The sequence below is a fragment of the Podarcis gaigeae genome (assembly GCF_964106915.1).
Source record: "Podarcis gaigeae genome assembly, chromosome: 8".
Taxonomy (NCBI): Eukaryota; Metazoa; Chordata; class Lepidosauria; order Squamata; family Lacertidae; genus Podarcis; species Podarcis gaigeae.
In genome coordinates, this window is record NC_139684.1 from 82,964,622 (window position 1) to 82,983,680 (window position 19,059).

Consider the following 19,059-nt stretch of genomic DNA (forward strand, 5'->3'; position numbering starts at 1 on the left):
TTCTGGATTGGTTGTAGTTTCCAAGTCACCTTCAAAGCTGACCCCACATAGAGCGTATGGCAGTAGTCCAAGCAGGAGTATAAAACTCTACTCAGGTTAAGTACTTAATTCGTTCTGGAGGTCCATTCTTAACCTGAAACTGTTCGTAACCTGAAGCACCACTTTAGCTAATGGGGCCTCCTGCTGCTGCTGCGCGATTTCTGTTCTCATCCTGAAGCAAAGTTCTTAACCCGAGGTCCTATTTCTGGGTTAGCAGAGTCTGTAACCTGAAGCGTATGTACCCTGAAGCATATGTAACCCGAGGTACCACTGTACATAAAATTTCAATTATATCAGCATTTAATTCTTCTTTAATGATTGTCCCTGCGTCCCATGTTTCTAGCTGTTCTTATTTTCTTTATCTGTAAGCCACCTCGAGTCCCCTGTCAGGGAAAAAGGCAGGTGTAAATAAATACATAATAAAAAGAATAATTGATGATAACGGGCTTAAGGCGGCTTCCTCTCTCCTGCCTCTCTGTGCTGTTTCTGCTGCCAACCTCGTGACCTTGCCATTTTTGACGCTCCTAATCTTCCTCCCAGGCTGTGGGCTGAACTACCACAAGCGCTGCGCCTTCAGCATTCCCAACAACTGCAGCGGAGCCCGGAAGCGCCGCCTCTCCTCCACCTCCTTGGCCAACTCTCAGTCCCTGCGCCTCTCCATCACAGACTCCTTGCCCTCCAGCTCCGAAGATCTGGTGAGTGCACATGCGCCCCCTGCTGGCTGCATAACTGTCAAGCGTCCCTTATTTGAAGGGACAGTCCCTTATTCCAGCACCATGTTCAGCTGCTGTCCCTTACTGATGGATGTCCCTTAAATGATGTCCCTTAAATTTCAAAGGAAGCAGCTCCTCTCCCTCCCTCCCTCCCTGCCAGCCAGGGAGGAGGGAGGCTCCAACTGTGTTGCTTGGCTGTGTTGCTCACCCAATAAGAAGTCTAAGAACGACTGGGGGGTGGAGCTTGCATGCCTTGTGTGTGGCTAGTTAATGCAAGCTGAGGGGTTTTTTGAATGCTGGACGCCATTTTGTTGCACGTGCTGCTGCAAACCTTGCAGTGCAAAGCCAGGCCGGGGAGCCATCTTAAGTTGAGGCAGCATAGGCCTTGTGGTGCATGTGATTCAGATTCTATTCACTTGAACCTCTGGTTACAAAGTTGGTTGGACAGTGTTCTCGGAGCTGCCAGCATGAGTTTGACCAGACTGCAGAAAGACTGGAGTGCCTGGAACAGGTGAGGCTGCAGGTCCCTTATTTTGGCTGCTGGTCCCTTATTTTCAAGGCTGCTGGTCCCTTATTTTCAAATCTGTAAGTTGACAGCTATGTGGCTGGGAGTGGGTCTGCCCTGCCCGCCTCCCCACCAGGTTCTGGGGCGAACTTGCCTTGCATCCCTCTGCCTCCATAGCCGTCAACCGTCCCTTATTTGGCGGGAAAGTCCCTTATCACAGCGCCGTGTCCCGCTGCTGTCCCTTATTGATGATGTCCCTTAAATTTCCCGGGTTTCAAAGGAAGCAGCTCCTCTCCCTCCCTCCCTGCCAGCCAGGGAGGAGGGAGGCTCCAGCTGTGTTGCTTGGCTGCGTTGCTCACCCAATAAGGAGTCTAAGAATGACTGGGGGGTGGAGCTTGCATACCTTGTGCCGATCAAATCGCCCGCGTTGCCTGGGGACTCGCCTTTGTTCAGCGCTTCCCAGCGGAGAGGTGACGGTGGTTTTCCTTGCTGCATCCCCTTTGCTGGGTTGCTGCGCTGTGGGAACCACCGCTTGAGGCTTCGTTTGGCTGCTGGCTGGGCTTTCTGCCTTTGGCTCAGAGGGGCTCAGAAGTCGAACATACCTGTGCTCTGAAAATCCTTTATTTTGGCTGCCGATCCCTTATTTTCAAATCTGTAAGTTGACAGCTATGTCTGCCTCGAGAGACAATTGAGTGCGCCTCCAGGGTGAAGACATGATTTGCTTTAAACTGTTTTCGACGGTGCGTTTTAAATTGTACAGGGAAGTTTTTGTTGTTTTATGTCGTGTTGTGTTTTAATTTGCTGGAAGCAGCCCAGAGTGACTGGGGTAACCCGTTAGAGGGGCAGCAAAATAAACAAACAAACAAATAAATATTATTACAGTGGTACCTTGGGACGCGGGTGGCGCTGTGGGTTAAACCACAGAGCCTAGGACTTGCCGATCAGAAGGTCAGCGGTTCGAATCCCCGCGACGGGGTGAGCTCCCGTTGCTCGGTCCCTGCTCCTGCCAACCTAGCAGTACAAAAGCACGTCAAAGTGCAAGTAGATAAATAGGTACCGCTCCAGCAGGAAGGTAAACGGCGTTTCCGTGCACTGCTCTGGTTCGCCAGAAGCGGCTTAGTCATGCTGGCCACATGACCTGGAAGCTGTACGCCGCCTCCCTCGGCCAGTAAAGTGAGATGAGCGCTGCAACCCCAGAGTCGGCCACGACTGGACCTAATGGTTAGTGGTCCCTTTACCTTTACCTTGGTTTACAAACTTAATCTGTTCCGGAGTTCTGTTCTTAAACCAAAGAGTTCTTAAACCATGGAGTGCTTTTCCATAGCAGCGGGGGACTCAATTCACAGATGCAACACACTCAACATGTTCTGCTTCCAAGGCAAAGTTCACAAACCAAAACACCTAATTCCGGGTTTGCAGCGTTCTTAATCCAAGTTGTTCATAAACTAAGCTGTCTTAAACCAAGGTACTACTGTACTACGACGACTTGAAACAACATTAAAAACAGTTTAAAGCAAAGCACAGTCATGGCTGTGGTGCAATGGATTAGTGCGAGTGATTATTTAACCAGAAGGTTGGTGGTTCAAGCCCAGCCAAGGATGGCATTGCAAGGGGTTGGAATAGATGACTTTTGGGGGGTCCCTTCCCAGAATTGTACAGGCTTCTTTCTCCTCTCCTTCACCCCACACCACTGCTTCTTGCTTGCTTAAAACAGAAGCATGGAGCTACTTCAAAGAGCCCTTTTGCAAAGGGCTTAAACCTCCGTGGTCATCAGCTGATGAGTGGGGATTAAATCTTGCCTTGGTTGCACAATCCTATTCTTCACCGAGAAGAGGGTACTCAGTGAATCGGGTGGGTCCCAAACATAACGCCTCAGGGTAGAGATGGTGTTTTTTTATGCCCTGGGAGTTTGCTCAGAGCTGATCCTTCTCCCTCCGGCTCCCCTTTCTCCTCCTCCTTCCTCGCAGACTCGGAGTCTGATAGAGACCTTCCCCCGCCGGCTGACTTCCTCCACCTACATCGGCCGCCCCATTGAGCTAGACAAGCTCTTCCTCTCCAAGGTCAAAGTGCCCCACACCTTCCTCATCCATTCCTACACCCGGCCCACCGTCTGCCAGTACTGCAAGAAGCTCCTCAAAGGCCTCTTCCGCCAGGGCCTCCAATGCAAAGGTGAGGAGGGCAGGGACGGGACGGCTCTGGGCCTCCCATCTGCCTCGTGTTGGAGATCTTCAGCCGTGGTTCTGCGGGACTTGTTGGACTGCAGCAATAAAACTTCCAGCATATTTGCAAAGCTAAGCAGGGTCCGGTATGGTTCCAAATTGGGTGGGAGACTGTGCTTTGATATTCCTGCCTTGCAGGGGGTCAGACTAGATGACCCTCAGGGGTCCCTTTTATGATTCTTTGACTACAACTCCCACCATCCCCAGCCAGCTTTGCCCCATGTTCAGGGATTATGGGAGTTGTAGTCCAGCAGCACCAAGCCAGGACATTTGCAGTACCTTTATTCCAAGTCTGGCTATTGGTCCATTTAGACCAGAATCCTTTGCTTGAAACTTTTTAACCTGCTGCTGATCTTCCACCCCCGCCTTGCCTCCTTCCCCAACTCCTTCCAGATTGCAAGTTCAACTGCCACAAACGTTGCGCGACTCGGGTGCCCAATGACTGCCTGGGGGAGACGCTGTTTAACGGCGGAGGTGAGTGACGGCTGCTGTTCTCGTTGCTTGGAGGTGGCTGGAGGGGAGGGACCTGGTTTTAACTCTTGAGATGGGTGTGATTTAGCTTAGGACCCACCAGTTCAACGTGTGTCGGATCATCTGGGTAAGGCTTCTGTTTGAGCCTCCAGAAGCTGAAACAGAAATGTTGGGTTGGCTCAAAGCTCTTTGCAAAAGTACTCTTTGAAGAAGTTCTTTGTCGCCAAGGAGGCAAAGAGAGAAGACAATTGTACAAGCTTCTTTCTCCTCTCCTTCACCCTGCGCCACTGCTGCTTACTTGCTTAAAGCAGAAGCGTGGAGCTGCTTCAAAGAGCACTTTTGCAAAGAGCTTTAACCTCCATGCTCATCAGCTGATGAGTGGGGATTAAATCTTGCCTTGGTTGTACAGTCCTGTTCCCCACTGAAAACAGGATTGCAATTAATTAATTAATTAATTAATTAATTATTATAACAACCACCGTTTCTTCCCGCCCATCAGCTGACATCACCAGTGATGCCGGCTGATTGACAGGTGGGTGTGCCTTGAGGGGGAATAGCCTTGTGGGCCATATTGAACTTCTAGGCATGGCAAGATTTGCCCATCGGCCGGATGCTCCCCACCCCTGGTCTACCCTGACTGGCAGCAGCTCTTTAGAGTGTCAGCCTGGAGCCTCTCCCAGCCCTACCTGGAACTGAACCCGGAACCTTCTGCACGCAAAGCCAGATGCTCTACTGCTGAGCTACGGCCTTGCCCCAACGATTGGAGAAGTCTTGGATATATTTTATTCCTCTCCTATGACCCTCCCAGATGTGCAGATGGAAGAAGCCAGCGACCTCAGCGAGGCCGACAAGAACTCGCTCATGGATGAATCGGACGACTCTGGAATCATCCCTGGGTCCCATTCAGAGAATGAGATGAGGATGGGCGAGGACTCTGACGACAGCAAGTCCCGAGGGTGAGGAAGGGCCGGCCCTGAAGCCACAGCTTTGTTTTCTTTCCTTAGGTCCTGTATGGGGTTTCCCTTCACGGCTGGATCCAACCTTTCACTCCCCTTACAGGAGCTGCAGTGTTTGTTAACGTTCCGTTGCTGCTGATCTGGCAGTGTGGACACACTGAAAATGAATGGCTTTCATGGTCTAGATTTCTTCACTAGGCTGTAAGGCAAAGATAACTCGCATCCTCTCTCGAAAAGGTTTCACGGTTTCCCCGTCCACCTCTCCCATGATTTCATTACACTTTCATTTTTTTCCTTCAAAAGGAAAAATTTTCTAGCACAACCACTGTCCTCTACCAGTGTTAAGACTACAATTCCCATAAGAACAGGCTGGGGGTGATGGGAATTGTAGTCCAAAACATTTGGCATGGAAATTTCTCCCCTGGCATTCCCAAGAATCCCATTTTTTCTAGCATTTTATTTGTTCATGTCGTGTTATAAAAATAGTTATTGAGGCTCAGTCCTAGAGTTCCCCTTTTCCTCTACGCTCATGCTGCCGGTGACGCCAGAGGGCTTTGTTGACTTAAGACTCGGAGACCTGGGTTTGAATCCCCCACATAGCTGCCAAGCTCACCAGGTGACCGTGAACCTGTCACCAATTCTCAGGCTTAACACTACCTTACAGGGTCGTGGGGAAGATAAACTGTGGTGGGGCAAATCTGTTAGGAAGACAAATTGGGGTTGCGGAAAAATTTACGGTGTGAAGGGCAGGATATACATTTGAGGAACAGTCATTATCTCCCGATCCTCGCCTGCCGCTTTCATGGCATATACTACTACTACTACTACTACTACTACTACTACTACTACTACTAATTTATTATTTACACCCCGCCCATCTGGCTGGGTTTCCCCAGCCACTCTGGGCGGCTTCCAACCAAATATTAAAAACAATACAGCATCAGACATTAAAAACTTCCCTAAACAGGGCTGCCTTCAGTTGTCTTTTAAAAGTAAAATAGCTTTAGGCGCCAGGCAAAACTGTTTCTCTTTAGCCAGGTATGTGTATTATCTTGTATTTTTATGTTATGGGCCTCCTTGAGGTTTACGGATGAAGGGCGGTTTACAAATTCAATTTTTTAAAAAACCTTCTATGGCCTTTTAACTGTGGGTGGGAGGGAGAAGTTGCTGTTTTGGTTTTGCTTGTATTTTCGTTTTATTGTGTTTTCATTTTGCATTTTTGCCTTGTCAACTTCCCTGTGGTCTTCAGACGAAAGGCGGAACGCGAGTTCAAGAAATAATTGTTTAAAAAATCCCAAGGGGCTTCCCATGAGCACACGAGCCCAGTTTTAGTTGCATCTGTTGTGGCCCTCTTCCCCCTCCCAGCGCTTTCAGACCCACCAAATTTAAAGCGCAACTCCTGCCTCTTCTTCCAGATCCATGGGCTACATTCCCCTGATGCGAGTGGTCCAGTCGGTCCGGCAAACGACCCGCAAGTCCAGCACGGCTCTGAAGGAAGGCTGGGTGATTCACTTCAGCAACAAGGACACCCTGGTGAGTTGGAGGAGTGGGGTGAGACTGGGGTGGGTGGGCATTGAGGCTGGGCCTCTGGAACAAACCCCAGCCTCTGAGTAGCGCGTGGGAAAATAATAATAATAATAATAATAATAATAATAATAATAATAATAATTATTATTATTATTATTATTAATTTATATCCTGCCCTCCCCAGCTGAAGCTGGGCTCAGGGCGGCTAACAACAATAAAATAGTACAACATTCTAAAATCATTTCATTATAAAATTAATTCAAATCAAATTGATGGCAACCACTGGGCTAGAGCTCTGTGAAGATTGCCAAAGGAGGGAGTCAGGCTGTGCCCTAGCCAAAGGCCTGGTGGAACAGCTCTGTCTTGCAGGCCCTGCGGAAAGATGTCAAGTCCCGCAGGGCCCTAGTCTCTTGTGACAGAGCGGCTTAGTCATGCTGGCCACATGACCCGGAAGCTGTACGCCGGCTCCCTCGGCCAGTAAAGCGAGATGAGCACCGCAACCCCAGAGTCGGCCATGACTAGACCTAATGTTCAGGGGTCCCTTTACCTTTTACAACCCCTGGAATGCCACAACCTGTAAAAACACTCCTTTTCTCTCTCCCCGTTCTGCAGCGGAAACGCCATTACTGGCGCCTGGACAGCAAATGCCTCACTCTCTTCCAAAACAACACCAGCAGTCGCTACTACAAGGTAAATCGGGCATCCCCTAATATTCAGGGTCCTCAGTGTGGATGAGGATGGGGAAGCTGGAGTGGGGGGAGATTTATGGGTGGCAACTGCCCTCTTGCAAATATTTCTGAAGCTGAGCCAAATGTCCTAAGGGGGAAGAAAAAACTGCCTGCAAGGAAGGCTCTTGGGGGGGGCAAAGGTTCGATTGATCCACAGCTGTGGGGCTCTTGGGAGTTGTAGTTCCAAACATCTGGAGGGCACCAGGTTGGCAAATCCTTCCCACCTCTTCTTTGCTCCTCCTTTGCGGTTGGAGACAATACAGTGGTACCTCGGGTTACATAAGCTTCAGGTTACATACGCTTCAGGTTACAGACTTCGCTAACCCAGAAATAGTACCTTGGGTTAAGAACTTTGCTTCAGGATGAGAACAGAAATCGTGCTCCAGTGGTGCGGCAGCAGTGGGAGGCCCCATTAGCTAAAGTGGTGCTTCAGGTTAAGAACAGTTTCAGGTTAAGAACGGACCTCCGGAATGAATAAAGTTCTTAAGCCGAGGTACCACTGTAGTGCAGTTGCAAATTCAGAAATGAAGAGTCCCTGCATGACAGTCGCACCCTCTCACAGCCATGCCTCTTCTAAGATTATGTGATAATCTTATAATTATGCAAATATAGTTAGGGAGGCATTGCAATGATCGATGCATCTCTCCCAAGTTGCATCTTTCAACCAGATCTGCTATTTTCTGTGCATTTACATGGGCAGACGATTAGGAGTGCTCCAATATCTTCTTTTGGAGTGGCTTGAGTTGTGTTTTCCATTGCACATAGAATCATAGAATGAAGAGTTGGAAAGGGACCATGAGGGTCATCTAGTCCAAACCCCCCCCTGCAATGCAGTTGGTTTTTTTTGCCCAATGTGGGGCTCAAACCCATGACCCTGAGATTAAGAGTCTCATGCTCTACTGACTGAGCTATCTCAGAGCCACATAAAAGAACGTGCGCCATTCTCCTGAATGCCTTGTGCTTTCATTGCTCCTAAATATCCACCGTAGCTAAAAACCTCCCCTTTCACACTCCAGGGGTGCTGGTGACAGGGACCCCACAGCAGAAATAGTTGTGGGTCTTTGTCCCCCACCTCCGTGACCCTGGACCATGACACCACTGGCCCTAGATCGCAGCCAAGATGGCGTTCCCTGCCGCTGACCAACATATGCGCTGAAGTGAAGGCAGGAGACTTTGCCCTTTCTCTAGCTTGGCTTAATGACTTTATCACTTAGCGCAGCCTTTCTCCACCTGTGGGTCCCCAGATGTTGTTGAACTACAACTCCCATCACCCCTAGCTAGCAAGGCCAGCGCTCAGGGATGATGGGAGTTGTAGTCCAACAACATCTGGGGACCCACAGGTTGAGAACTGCTGACTTAGCATCAGATGGGATGCATGGTGTTCTCATGAAATCAACTTAGGGCGAGGAAACCATGAAAGAAGATTGCAGTATTTGGGACTTCCTAGTTTAGAGAAAAGGGATGCGGGTGGCGCTGTGGGTTAAACCAAAGAGCCTAGGACTTGCCGATCCGAAGGTCGGCGGTTCAAATCCCCGCGACGGGGTGAGCTCCCGTTGCTCGGTCCCTGCTCCTGCCAACCTAGCAGTTCGAAAGCACATCAAAGTGCAAGTAGATAACTAGGTACCACTCGGGCGGGAAGGTAAACGGCGTTTCCGTGCGCTGCTCTGGTTCACCAGAAGCAGCTTAGTCATGCTGGGCACGTGATCCGGAAGCTGTACGCCGGCTCCCTCGGCCAGTAAAGCGAGATGAGTGCCACAACCCCAGAGTCGGCCACGACTGGACCTAATGGTCAGGGGTCCCTTTACCTTTACTTTAGAGAAAAGGCAAGAAAGAGGCAACATGATAGAAGTTCATCACATTACGCCTGGCATGGAGAACACCATCTGAACGCCAGTTGCTGGAAATGCCAAGTGGGGAGAGTTGTTGGTCTTCCCTGATCGCCATGAGGTCAGGGGGCTGAGCAATGAAGGCTGATTTCCATTTCCTTTTCCTGTAGGAGATTCCGCTCTCGGAGATCTTGGCCGTGGGTCCGGCCCAGGACTTCTCCCTGCTGCCTTCGGGCGCCAACCCTCACTGCTTTGAAATCATCACGGCCAAAGCCACCTACTACGTGGGGGAAAGCGGCGCCCCCAGCAACCACCAGCATGCCGGGGACAGCCTGGAGAACGCCAGGACGTGGGAGAACGCCATCCGGCAGGCCCTCATGCCGGTCGTCCTCCAAGGGGCTCCGAGCGCCCAAGGAGAGGCGCCCCACAGTGAGTGTCTGCCCTGGACTGGTGGGACGCAGAGGGATGCTGGGATGTGCCACCTTGGGGACCCCCGAGGGAAGAAGGCTCAGCGCCCAGGGAGTGGTGGTGGGGTGACGATGACAGGGAGCAGACTGGGAGGAGGAGGTGTCAGAAGCTGGAGAGGTACAGTGGTGCCTCGCAAGACGAAAAGAATCCGTTCCGTGAGTCTCTTTGTCTTGCGGCTTTTTCATCTTGCGAAGCAAGCCCATTAGCAGCTTAGCGGATTAGCGCTATTAGCGGCTTAGCGGGCTTAGCGGATCATCTGTTAAGCGGCTTAACGGATCAGCTGATAAGCGGCTTAGCGGATCAGCTGTTAAGCGGCTTAGCGGATCAGCTGTTAAGCGGCTTAGCGGCTTGGGGAAAATGGGGGGAAAAGGGAAAAAAACCCGCAGGAACTCGCAAGACATTTTCGTCTTGCGAAGCAAGCCCATAGGAAATTCGTTTTGCGAAGCACCTCCAAAACGGAAAACCCTTTCGTCTAGCGGGTTTTCCGTCTTGCGAGGCAGTCGTCTTGCGGGGCACCACTGTAACAGGATTTAGTGAGCAGGAAGAGTCGGTGGCAGAGAGCAGTTCAGAATCGGAAGCAGAAGCTGGAGAGGAGGGTGGCTGAAAGGCAGAGATAGGCTGGTGAAGGGGCCAAGGAGTCTCCCCTCCCTGCTGGTCTCCCAGAACCCAAAGAGGTATGAAAAGGCAAATCAAAGACAGACAAGATGGTGGTGCCTCAGATTGTTTGGGAAGCTATTAGGGAAGGAGGAACTTCACTACGCTGTATTTTTCACTCTATATGACGCACCCGACCATAAAACACACCTAGTTTTAGAGGGGGAAAACCAGAAACAATAATTCTCTCCCTCTCTGTGCAGCGCCCCTTCAGCGAAGCGGCAGGAGAAGCGGAGCCCCTTCCATTTCTCCTCCCGCTTCGCTGAAGGGGCGCTGGCAGAGAGGGAAGGCTGCGCAGTGCCTCTCCAGCAAAGCGAAGCCAGGAGAGTAAGAGGGATCGGTGCGCACTGATCCCTCTTGCTCTCTTGGCTTCAGCGAAAGCAACGCGAAGCCTTGGAGCCTGCATTCGTTCCATAAGACGCACACACATTTCCCCTTAATTTTTGGAGGGGGGAAAGTGCATCTTATAGAGCCAAAAATACAGTAACTTCATCTACTCCATGTGATTTACTCGCTTCTGACAGTGTCCAACCCATGCCTTCCCCCTCACACGCAGAGGTGGGGACCTTTAACCCCCCCAGATGCCCGATTGCGCCCTTCCAAGCCTCACTCTCTGGCCCCAGTCCATAATATACGGAGAGCCCCAGACAGTACTGGTCTAGGTGGGCCTTGTAGGGACGCGGGTGGCACTGTGGTCTAAACTGCTGAGCCTCTTGGGCTTGCCGATCAGAAGGTTGGTGGTTCGAATCCCCGCGACGGGGTGAGCTCCTGTTGCTCGGTCCCAGCTCCTGCCAACCCAGCTGTTCAAAAGCACACCAGTGCAAGTAGATAAATAGGTACCACTGCAGCAGGAAGGTAAATGGCGCTCTGACTTCCATCGTGGTGTCCCATTGTGCCAGAAGCAGTTTAGTCATGCTGGCCACATGACCCAGAAAGCTGTCTGTGGACAAATGCTGGCTCCCTCGGCCTGAAAGCGAGATGAGTGCTGCACCCTATAGTCGCCCTTGACTGGACTTAACCGTCCAGGGGTCCATTATCCTTTTACCTTACCCAGGTGGGCCTTGTCCCCTGTACAGCATTGGCATGTGATACATCGGGAGATGGGCTCAACCCTGACTTCTACCTTCTGCCTTCCTCTTTCCAGGGCAAGCGTCATTACGAATCTCTGTGTCCAACAGCCAGATCCAGGAGAACGTGGTGAGTTCTGGGATCACTGGGTCTCCAGGTCTCCTTGCCTGCTCTTCAACCCTAACTTTGGTTTGGGAGGGGTCCCTCACCCACAAAGTTTACTTTTTAAAAACAAAACACAATTCATTTGTACAACTGCAGGATATTGCCACCGTCTACCAGATCTTCCCGGATGAAGTTTTGGGCTCTGGGCAATTTGGCGTTGTCTATGGAGGTGAGTTAAGAACTTGGCTAGACACTCTTTCCTCAATATGATGCAACCCCAAGTTGGAGCGGTGATGCCATAATACCTCTCCACCTCTAGAGGGCGCTGGTTGCTAATCTAGTCTGGCCTCTAAAGCAGATTGGAGCGAATCCCACCGCTCTGGCCACCAATTGTGGCGGATCCGAAACTCTATAACCACCGCAGGTTATCTCACTTTTTTGCGTGAGGTAAAACTTTGATGCTTGGAGACTCAGGCAGAAGGTGAACCAATAAAAAAAAAAAAGGCTTATTTGATGGAGCAAAGTTGGCAAAATCAAGTTCTTTTAGGAAACAGTTAACTAATTTATAATGATACTAAATCTACTGGCTTCTATAGTAAACGCACAGCTTCTTTTAAGCTTCGATTGCTTATTTTCAGTTGTTACTCTTCAGTCACATGTTGCAGGTTTCTAGATGGTAAATGCTCAGTTTATTTCGAGTTATTTCACTTCGGTTCCTTAACTCATAGGTGTTACAGCTTATTACTTTGGATCTTAAACAAGGTAGTACTTTCTGTCAATTTCCAAGTCTTCTACCAATCGGATCACCGCATCCGTTTTTTTCCATATATATTCATATATTGTTTTCTTTTCCTCTGCACATTTTGGTGCCTTTTTCTTTTCTTCTTTGTATCACTTTATTTCTTCATAACTGAAAAATGTTTGATAAAATATTCAAGCCAAGATCCGTCCTAACTGGAAGGAGACCCAAGGAGACTTTATCCTCACAGCTTCTACTTCTCCTTGTTCAAACTCAGCCCTCCAGTTTGTTCCTGTCTAAATGCCCTCGCAAGACACCAGATACAGTCCTCCTATGTAAACTCAGAAATATTTTCCTCAGAGCAGATATTCCACACACAGAACAGAACCAAACTCTCCTCTCCTTCCCGCTCTCTCTTAAACCCTCTGAAAACTTCCTCAGAAACGGCTCCTTTTATTTTCCCTCCCTAAGTGCTGGCTCCGCCCCCTTCTGACTCGCTGTCTTGGTAGCCAATCAGAGAGAGGCTACATCCCTCTGGTGGAATTTCAAGGTACTGCCACGACGGCAGCCAGGATTATTTGTGCTCATTAAAATGGAAATAAGATTCTGTACTCGCCAAGGGGGAATGGCAGACTAAATTAATGGATGATGAAATGGCAGAACTCACAGGAGCAATAAAGAACCAAGAGGGGAGGGGGGACTTTATAAAAGATTAGAGAAAATTCATGGATTATCTGAAATGTTGTATATATAAAAGCTCTTTAGCAGGATGAATTTAAACCAAACGGTTAAAATTAATGTTAAAAGATAACTAAGGAGTAATTATTAATTGGAGTAACAAAGAAGATGCATTATTGTAAATTTAAAAATGTAAGAAACTGCAAAAGGAGGGGGAGAAGTTAAAATACATATATTTGTTGGAAAATACAGTGGTACCTCGGGTTAAGTACTTAATTCGCTCCAGAGGTCCATTCTTAACCTGAAACTGTTCTTAACCTGAAGCACCACTTTAGCTAATAGGGCCTCCTGCTGCCGCTGCGCGATTTCTGTTCTCATCCTGTATCAAAGTTCTTAACCCGAGGTACTATTTCTGGGTTAGCGGAGTCTGTAACCTGAAGCGTATGTAACCCCAGGTACCACTGTGCTGGACTGTATTTATGTCAAAATATTTCTGAAAAATAAAATTTATATAGAAACAGGAATTTCGAGGGACTCCTTATATCACCAGACTCAGGTCTAGCTCAGCTGTCCGTCACACAGAGACAGCCAGGTGTTATTGGGCTCAGACTCCCAGTGTCGTAGCCCAGCGGGATGATGGGAGTTTTAGCCATCATTTTGTTTGAGGGGCGGCTGCTGCTGACCTAAACCCAATGGTTGGGCCGGTACCATCTGCCTTCTGCCAGCCAGCAACAGCCCCTTCCTAAAATGTCAGCTTCCCTTCTTGACGCCCCCAGGGAAACACCGGAAGACGGGCCGGGACGTGGCGGTGAAAGTGATTGACAAGCTCCGCTTCCCCACCAAGCAGGAGAGCCAACTGCGCAACGAGGTCGCCATTTTGCAGGTGAGCAGGTGGCGGCGGCCATTTTGTGGGTGTTGTCGCGGGAGGGCTGGTGGGAAAAGGGGTCCCTTAAGTCCCTCTGAGCCTCATCCTGACACCTCACCTTGTCTCTCTTCTTCTCCCCCACCCCGCAGAGCCTGAGGCACGCCGGGATCGTGAACCTGGAGTGCATGTTTGAGACGCCGGAGAAAGTCTTTGTGGTGATGGAGAAGCTCCACGGAGACATGCTGGAAATGATCCTGTCTTCGGAAAAGGGCCGGCTGCCCGAGAGACTCACCAAGTTCCTCATCACGCAGGTAAGGAACATGCCAGCTAGCCCTGGTGATAATCTAATGGTTATCGGACGGATTTCCCCCCTAAATTGATTTTTGAATTCTAAATATTCATGTTTTATACTGTATTTTAAGCTGTTTTTTGTTGCATCAATTAAGTGTTTTTAATTGGCTGTTAGCCGCCCTGAGCCCTGTTTTCTGAACCGGGAAGGGCTGGGTATAAATAAAATTTTATTATTATTATTATTAAACATACACCTTCCAAAGCCAGAGAAGGTGCAATTCAACCAGCGCCCACCAGGTGGCAGTAGAGACTTGCCTGAGGATGCGTTTCCCCTACAAATTCCGGGATTTGGGAAATCTAATATTGGCTAGCGATGCCTAAAGGGCAAAAGAGGAGCTTTCGCCTGGGTCTCTGAAAGTAGGAGGTGTGACCAGCCAGCAGCAAACAGAGACCAGCTTTCGGCAAACTGGCCCTCACCGGAAATTTCAGACTACAACTCCCATCAGCGTCAGCGCAGATGGGAGTTGTAGTCCAAAAATTCATGTCATGCGATCTGTGGGAGGCTGACGTGGGTAGAATTCTGACCGGCCAGGATTTGGGGGCTTTCTGCTCCTTGCCACCCTTTGCCACTCCTGTTTCCGTCTTTTCCGCTCAGATCCTGGTGGCTTTGCGGCATCTGCATTTCAAGAACATCGTGCATTGCGACCTGAAACCCGAGAACGTCCTCTTGGCTTCGGCTGAGCCGTTCCCTCAGGTAAGGCTTCCTGTTCTGCATCTGCGAAAAAGCTGGATGCATCCCAAATGGCGTTCGGGATTTTAGAACGTAACCGCTCAAAACTAAGAGGCCCAGGCAGTGTCCCTTGGTGGTTTTCTTAAAGATTCGTTTAGGGCAGGGCTGGGTTGCCCATGGACCTCCAGATTTTTTTGCTGGATTGCAACTCCCATTATTATTATTATTATTATTATTATTATTATTATTATTATTGCTGTGTGTAATAGTTAATAGGGATGTGGGTGGCGCTGTGGGTTAAACCACAGAGCCTAGGACTTGCCGATCAGAAGGTCGGCGGTTTGAATCCCCGCGATGGGGTGAGCTCCCGTTGCTCGGTCCCTACTCCTGCCAACCTAGCAGTTCGAAAGCACGTCAAAGTGCAAGTAGATAAATAGGTACCGCTCTGGCGGGAAGGTAAACGGCGTTTCCGTGCACTGCTCTGGTTCGCCAGAAGCGGCTTAGTCACCCAATGTGAGCCACCCAAAAAACCACTACATATAAATATAAAAGAGCTATTAAAAACATGCAGATAATTAGAATAGAAACAGCACAGCACCAGCCCGTTCATTAAAAGCCGTCAGTTCCCAAAAGCCCATTGTGATAAGAAAGTCTTCACCTGCTGACAAAAGGACAACAAGGAGGAAGCCAGTCTAACTCCTCTAGGGAGGGAGTTCCAAAGTCTGGTAGCAGCCACCGAGAAGGCCCTGCCATTATCCCATTGTTGTTTTTGATGATGATGATGATTAAATTTGCATACCTTCCTTCTTCCGAAGATCACAGGGTGGTTCACAGCATAAAAACATACAGTGGTACCTCAGGTTACATACGCTTCAGGTTACAGACTCCACTAACCCAGAAATATTACCTCAGGTTAAGAACTTTGCTTCAGGATGAGAACAGAAATTGTGCAGTGGCGGCGGGGCAGCAGCAGGAGGCCCCATTAGCTAAAGTGGTGCTTCAGGTTAAGAACAGTTTCAGGTTAAGAACGGACCTCTGGAACGAATTACAGTGGTGCCCCGCAAGACGAACGCCTCGCAAGACGGAAAACCCGCTAGACGAAAGGGTTTTCCATTTTGGAGGCGCTTCGCAAAACAAATTTCCCTATGGGGTTGCTTCGCAAGACGAAAAAATCTTGCGAGTCCCCGCAGGTTTTTTCCGCTATTTTCCCCCTTTTCCTAAGCCGCTAAGCCACTTAACAGCTGATCCGCTGATAAGCCGCTTAACAGCTGATCGCTAGAAGCCGCTAGACCGCTGTAGCGCTAATCCGCTAAGCTGTCAATGGGCTTGCTTCGCAAGACGAAAAAACCGCTAGACGAAGAGAATCGCGGAACGGATTCTTTTCGTCTTGCGAGGCACCACTGTAAGTACTTAACCTGAGGTACCACTGTATGTCGGAATGTGTTTTGCCGCGTCACATGGCGGCCTGTGGATCGTAAGGTTCCTTGCTTTACAATCCCGCAGGTGAAACTGTGTGACTTTGGCTTTGCCCGCATCATTGGCGAGAAGTCCTTCCGCCGCTCGGTCGTGGGCACCCCAGCCTACCTGGCACCCGAGGTCTTGCTGAACCAGGGCTATAACCGCTCTCTGGACATGTGGTCGGTGGGAGTCATCATGTACGTCAGCCTCAGCGGCACCTTCCCCTTCAACGAAGATGAGGACATCAACGACCAGATCCAGAACGCAGCCTTTATGTACCCGGCGAATCCCTGGCGCCAGATCTCAGTTGGTGGTAACTATCCAAAGGAGCTTGGTGGGATGGGGAGAGTCTGCCCTCGGAAATTGGCTGGCTTTCTGCTACCATACCTCATGTTACGGACGCTTCAGGTTATGTGTTTTCGGGTTGCGGACCTCGGGAAACCCGGAAGTACTGGAACGGGTTACATCCGGGTTTCGCCGCTTGCGCACGCGCAGAATAATAATAATAATTTATTATTTATACCCCGCCCATCTGGCTGGGCTTCCCCAGCCACTCTGGGCGGCTTCCAAAAAAATTTAAAATACTGTAATACCTCAAACATTAAAAGCTTCCCTAAACAGGGCTGCATTCAGATGTCTTCTAAAAGTCTGGTAGTTGTTGTTCTCTTTGACATCTGGTGGAAGGGCATTCCAAAGGGAGGGTGCCACTACCGAGAAGGCCCTCTGCCTGGTTCCCTGTAACTTGGCTTCTCGCAGGGAGGGAACCGCCAGAAGGCCCTTGGAGCTGGACTTCAGTGTCTGGGTAGAACGATGGGGGTGGAGACACTCCTTCAGGTATACTGGACCGAGGCCATTTAGGGCTTTAAATGTCAGCACCAACACTTTGAATTGCGCTCGGAAACGTACTGGGAGCCAATGTAGGTCTTTCAAGACAGGTGTTATGTGGTCTCGGCAGCTGCTCCCAGTCACCAGTCTAGCTGCCGCGTTCTGGATTAGTTGTAGTTTCCGGGTCACGTTCAAAGGCAGCCCCATGTAGAGCGCATGGCAGTAGTCCAAGTGGGAGATAACCAGAGCATGCACCACTCTGGCAAGTCAGTCCCCAGGCAGGTAGGGTCTCAGCCTGCGTACCAGATGGAACTGGTAAACAGCTGCCCTGGACACAGAATTGACCTGTCCCTCCATGGACAGCTGTGAGTACACAATGACTCCCAGGCTGCGCACCTGGTCCTTCAGGGGCACAGTTACTATATTCAGAAGCGCTAAATCGTTGCTGACCCGAGGTTCTACTGTACTTGGATTCCCGGCCGGATCCTGAAGGGTCTTCTCAGATTCTTATATCATTTCCTTTCTCCCTTTCCTCCTGCCCAGCCATTGACCTAATCAACAATCTCCTCCAGGTGAAGATGAGGAAACGTTACAGCGTCGATAAATCGCTCAGCCACTCTTGGCTACAGGTATGCAGAGATGGCGGCGGGAGCCCAAACTCACCGTGGGCCCTGTTGGCTGGGGATGATGGGCTTTGTAGTTCTAGACATCTGCAGGGAACTGCAACTCTTCGATTTCAGGGCCACCTGGGCTGACATTCCTGCTGCTGCCATTGCTCTGGTTCCTTGTGGTCCCAATTGCGGGTTTCCCTTTGGGGAATTTGATTGGCCGCTGTGAAAACGGGATGCTGAACTTAGATGATCCATTATCCTGATCCAGCAGCCTCTCCTTATGTTCTTCGTCCTTCTTACGTTCTGCATGTGAATTTCTCCTAATATCTTTTCCCAAAGCAATTTTGTCCTAATAGGAAGCAATTTTGTCCGTTGCATTTTTTCAGCGCACCTGTTGACGGTATATTTCTCAACCTCGGCCCTCCAGATGTTTTGAGACTACAATTCCCATCATCCCTGACCACTCATCCTGCTAGCTAGGGATCATGGGAGTTGTAGGCCAAAAACATCTGGAGGGCCAAGGTTGAGGAAGCCTGTTATACCGTCAAACCTCGGTTGTCGAACATCTTGGCTGCGTAATGTTTCGGAAGCCGAACGCCACCAACCTGGAAATAACTGCTTTAGTTTTTGAACGTTCCTCGGAACCTAAACAGCTTCTGAGGTGCACCAAACCTATTGGTGTTTTGCAACTTTTTGACTAGTTGCAGGACCTTAGCCAGACCTAGGAGAGCAAACTCAAAGTTCACGAAAGCAATTGGCAACTCGGTTGCAGACAGGATGGACGAAGCAGGAACCAGGAACTTGTAGTTAGGTGTTTATTATATACAGTGGACTATTTACAGGAACAGAACAGAACATGGATCTTTGACTAGCTCTTACACGACTTGCAACTCTCAACTCCTACACTGACTCGTACTAACACAGTTAGAAGGCCATTAATCATTATTCCCGTGAGAGAGCTTGACCAATCAGGGAGCTGTCTCCATGCCTCTGTATCACCAGGCAGACTTACTCCTTCACATTGCCTTGGCTGTCGGCCAAACCCTAAGTGACTCTGTGTGTGTAGCTGCACGTATGCAGATTCCCAACACATTTCTCTCTTTTTTTCCAGTTAGATTTCCTGCCCTCCCTTTGATCCTCCCTTTTTTCAAACGTTTCAGAAGTCAAACGGACTTCCGGAACGGATTACATTCGAAAGCCAAAGCCAAGGTTCTACTATTGTAACCCTGACTCGGTTGGAGTGCTGCATTGCAAAATTCAGAGCGGTGCAAATTTCAACAGGTGGTTGCAATATTGAGTTCCCGTCTCGTTTCGGGAAGCACGGATTGAGCAATTTGTCTCGGAATATCTCCCCATCCTTCGGTGTAACCCATGGAAGTACACAGAGCAGAGGCAGCAGGAGCTTTTGGCCCTCCGGGCGTTGTTGAACTACAACTCCCAGCGCCCAGCAAGCGTGGCCAACAGTCAAGGGTGTCGGGAGTCGCAGTTCAGCAACATCTGGAGGACCACAGGCATAGAGAAAAACCGACAAGCATCCCCTTCAATCTACAAATTTACATTTCAGCTTCTCCTCTTCTTCCTTC

At 49.7% G+C, this 19,059-nt stretch overlaps 2 protein-coding genes and 1 long non-coding RNA gene across 4 annotated transcripts in view; 2 read left to right on the top strand and 1 right to left on the bottom strand.

Moving 5' to 3' along the window:
• LOC310851855 overlaps positions 1-19,059 on the bottom strand; it is a 250,124-nt gene that overhangs the window by 84,685 nt on the left and 146,380 nt on the right. The window lies entirely within an intron of this gene.
• The window catches only part of STRN4 (striatin 4), a 195,592-nt gene that overhangs the window by 77,122 nt on the left and 99,411 nt on the right, over positions 1-19,059 (top strand). The window lies entirely within an intron of this gene.
• The window catches only part of PRKD2 (protein kinase D2), a 51,801-nt gene that overhangs the window by 31,059 nt on the left and 1,683 nt on the right, over positions 1-19,059 (top strand). For both annotated transcript variants that reach the window (XM_083753729.1, XM_083753730.1), the window contains exons 4-17: positions 580-734; positions 3,225-3,426; positions 3,870-3,950; positions 4,756-4,903; positions 6,319-6,436; positions 7,043-7,120; positions 9,155-9,413; positions 11,251-11,303; positions 11,436-11,508; positions 13,473-13,579; positions 13,711-13,872; positions 14,508-14,606; positions 16,086-16,353; positions 17,409-17,494. In XM_083753729.1, coding sequence (XP_083609855.1) covers positions 580-734; positions 3,225-3,426; positions 3,870-3,950; positions 4,756-4,903; positions 6,319-6,436; positions 7,043-7,120; positions 9,155-9,413; positions 11,251-11,303; positions 11,436-11,508; positions 13,473-13,579; positions 13,711-13,872; positions 14,508-14,606; positions 16,086-16,353; positions 17,409-17,494 — 1,889 coding nt within the window. The remainder of the gene's footprint in view (positions 1-579; positions 735-3,224; positions 3,427-3,869; positions 3,951-4,755; positions 4,904-6,318; positions 6,437-7,042; positions 7,121-9,154; positions 9,414-11,250; positions 11,304-11,435; positions 11,509-13,472; positions 13,580-13,710; positions 13,873-14,507; positions 14,607-16,085; positions 16,354-17,408; positions 17,495-19,059) is intronic.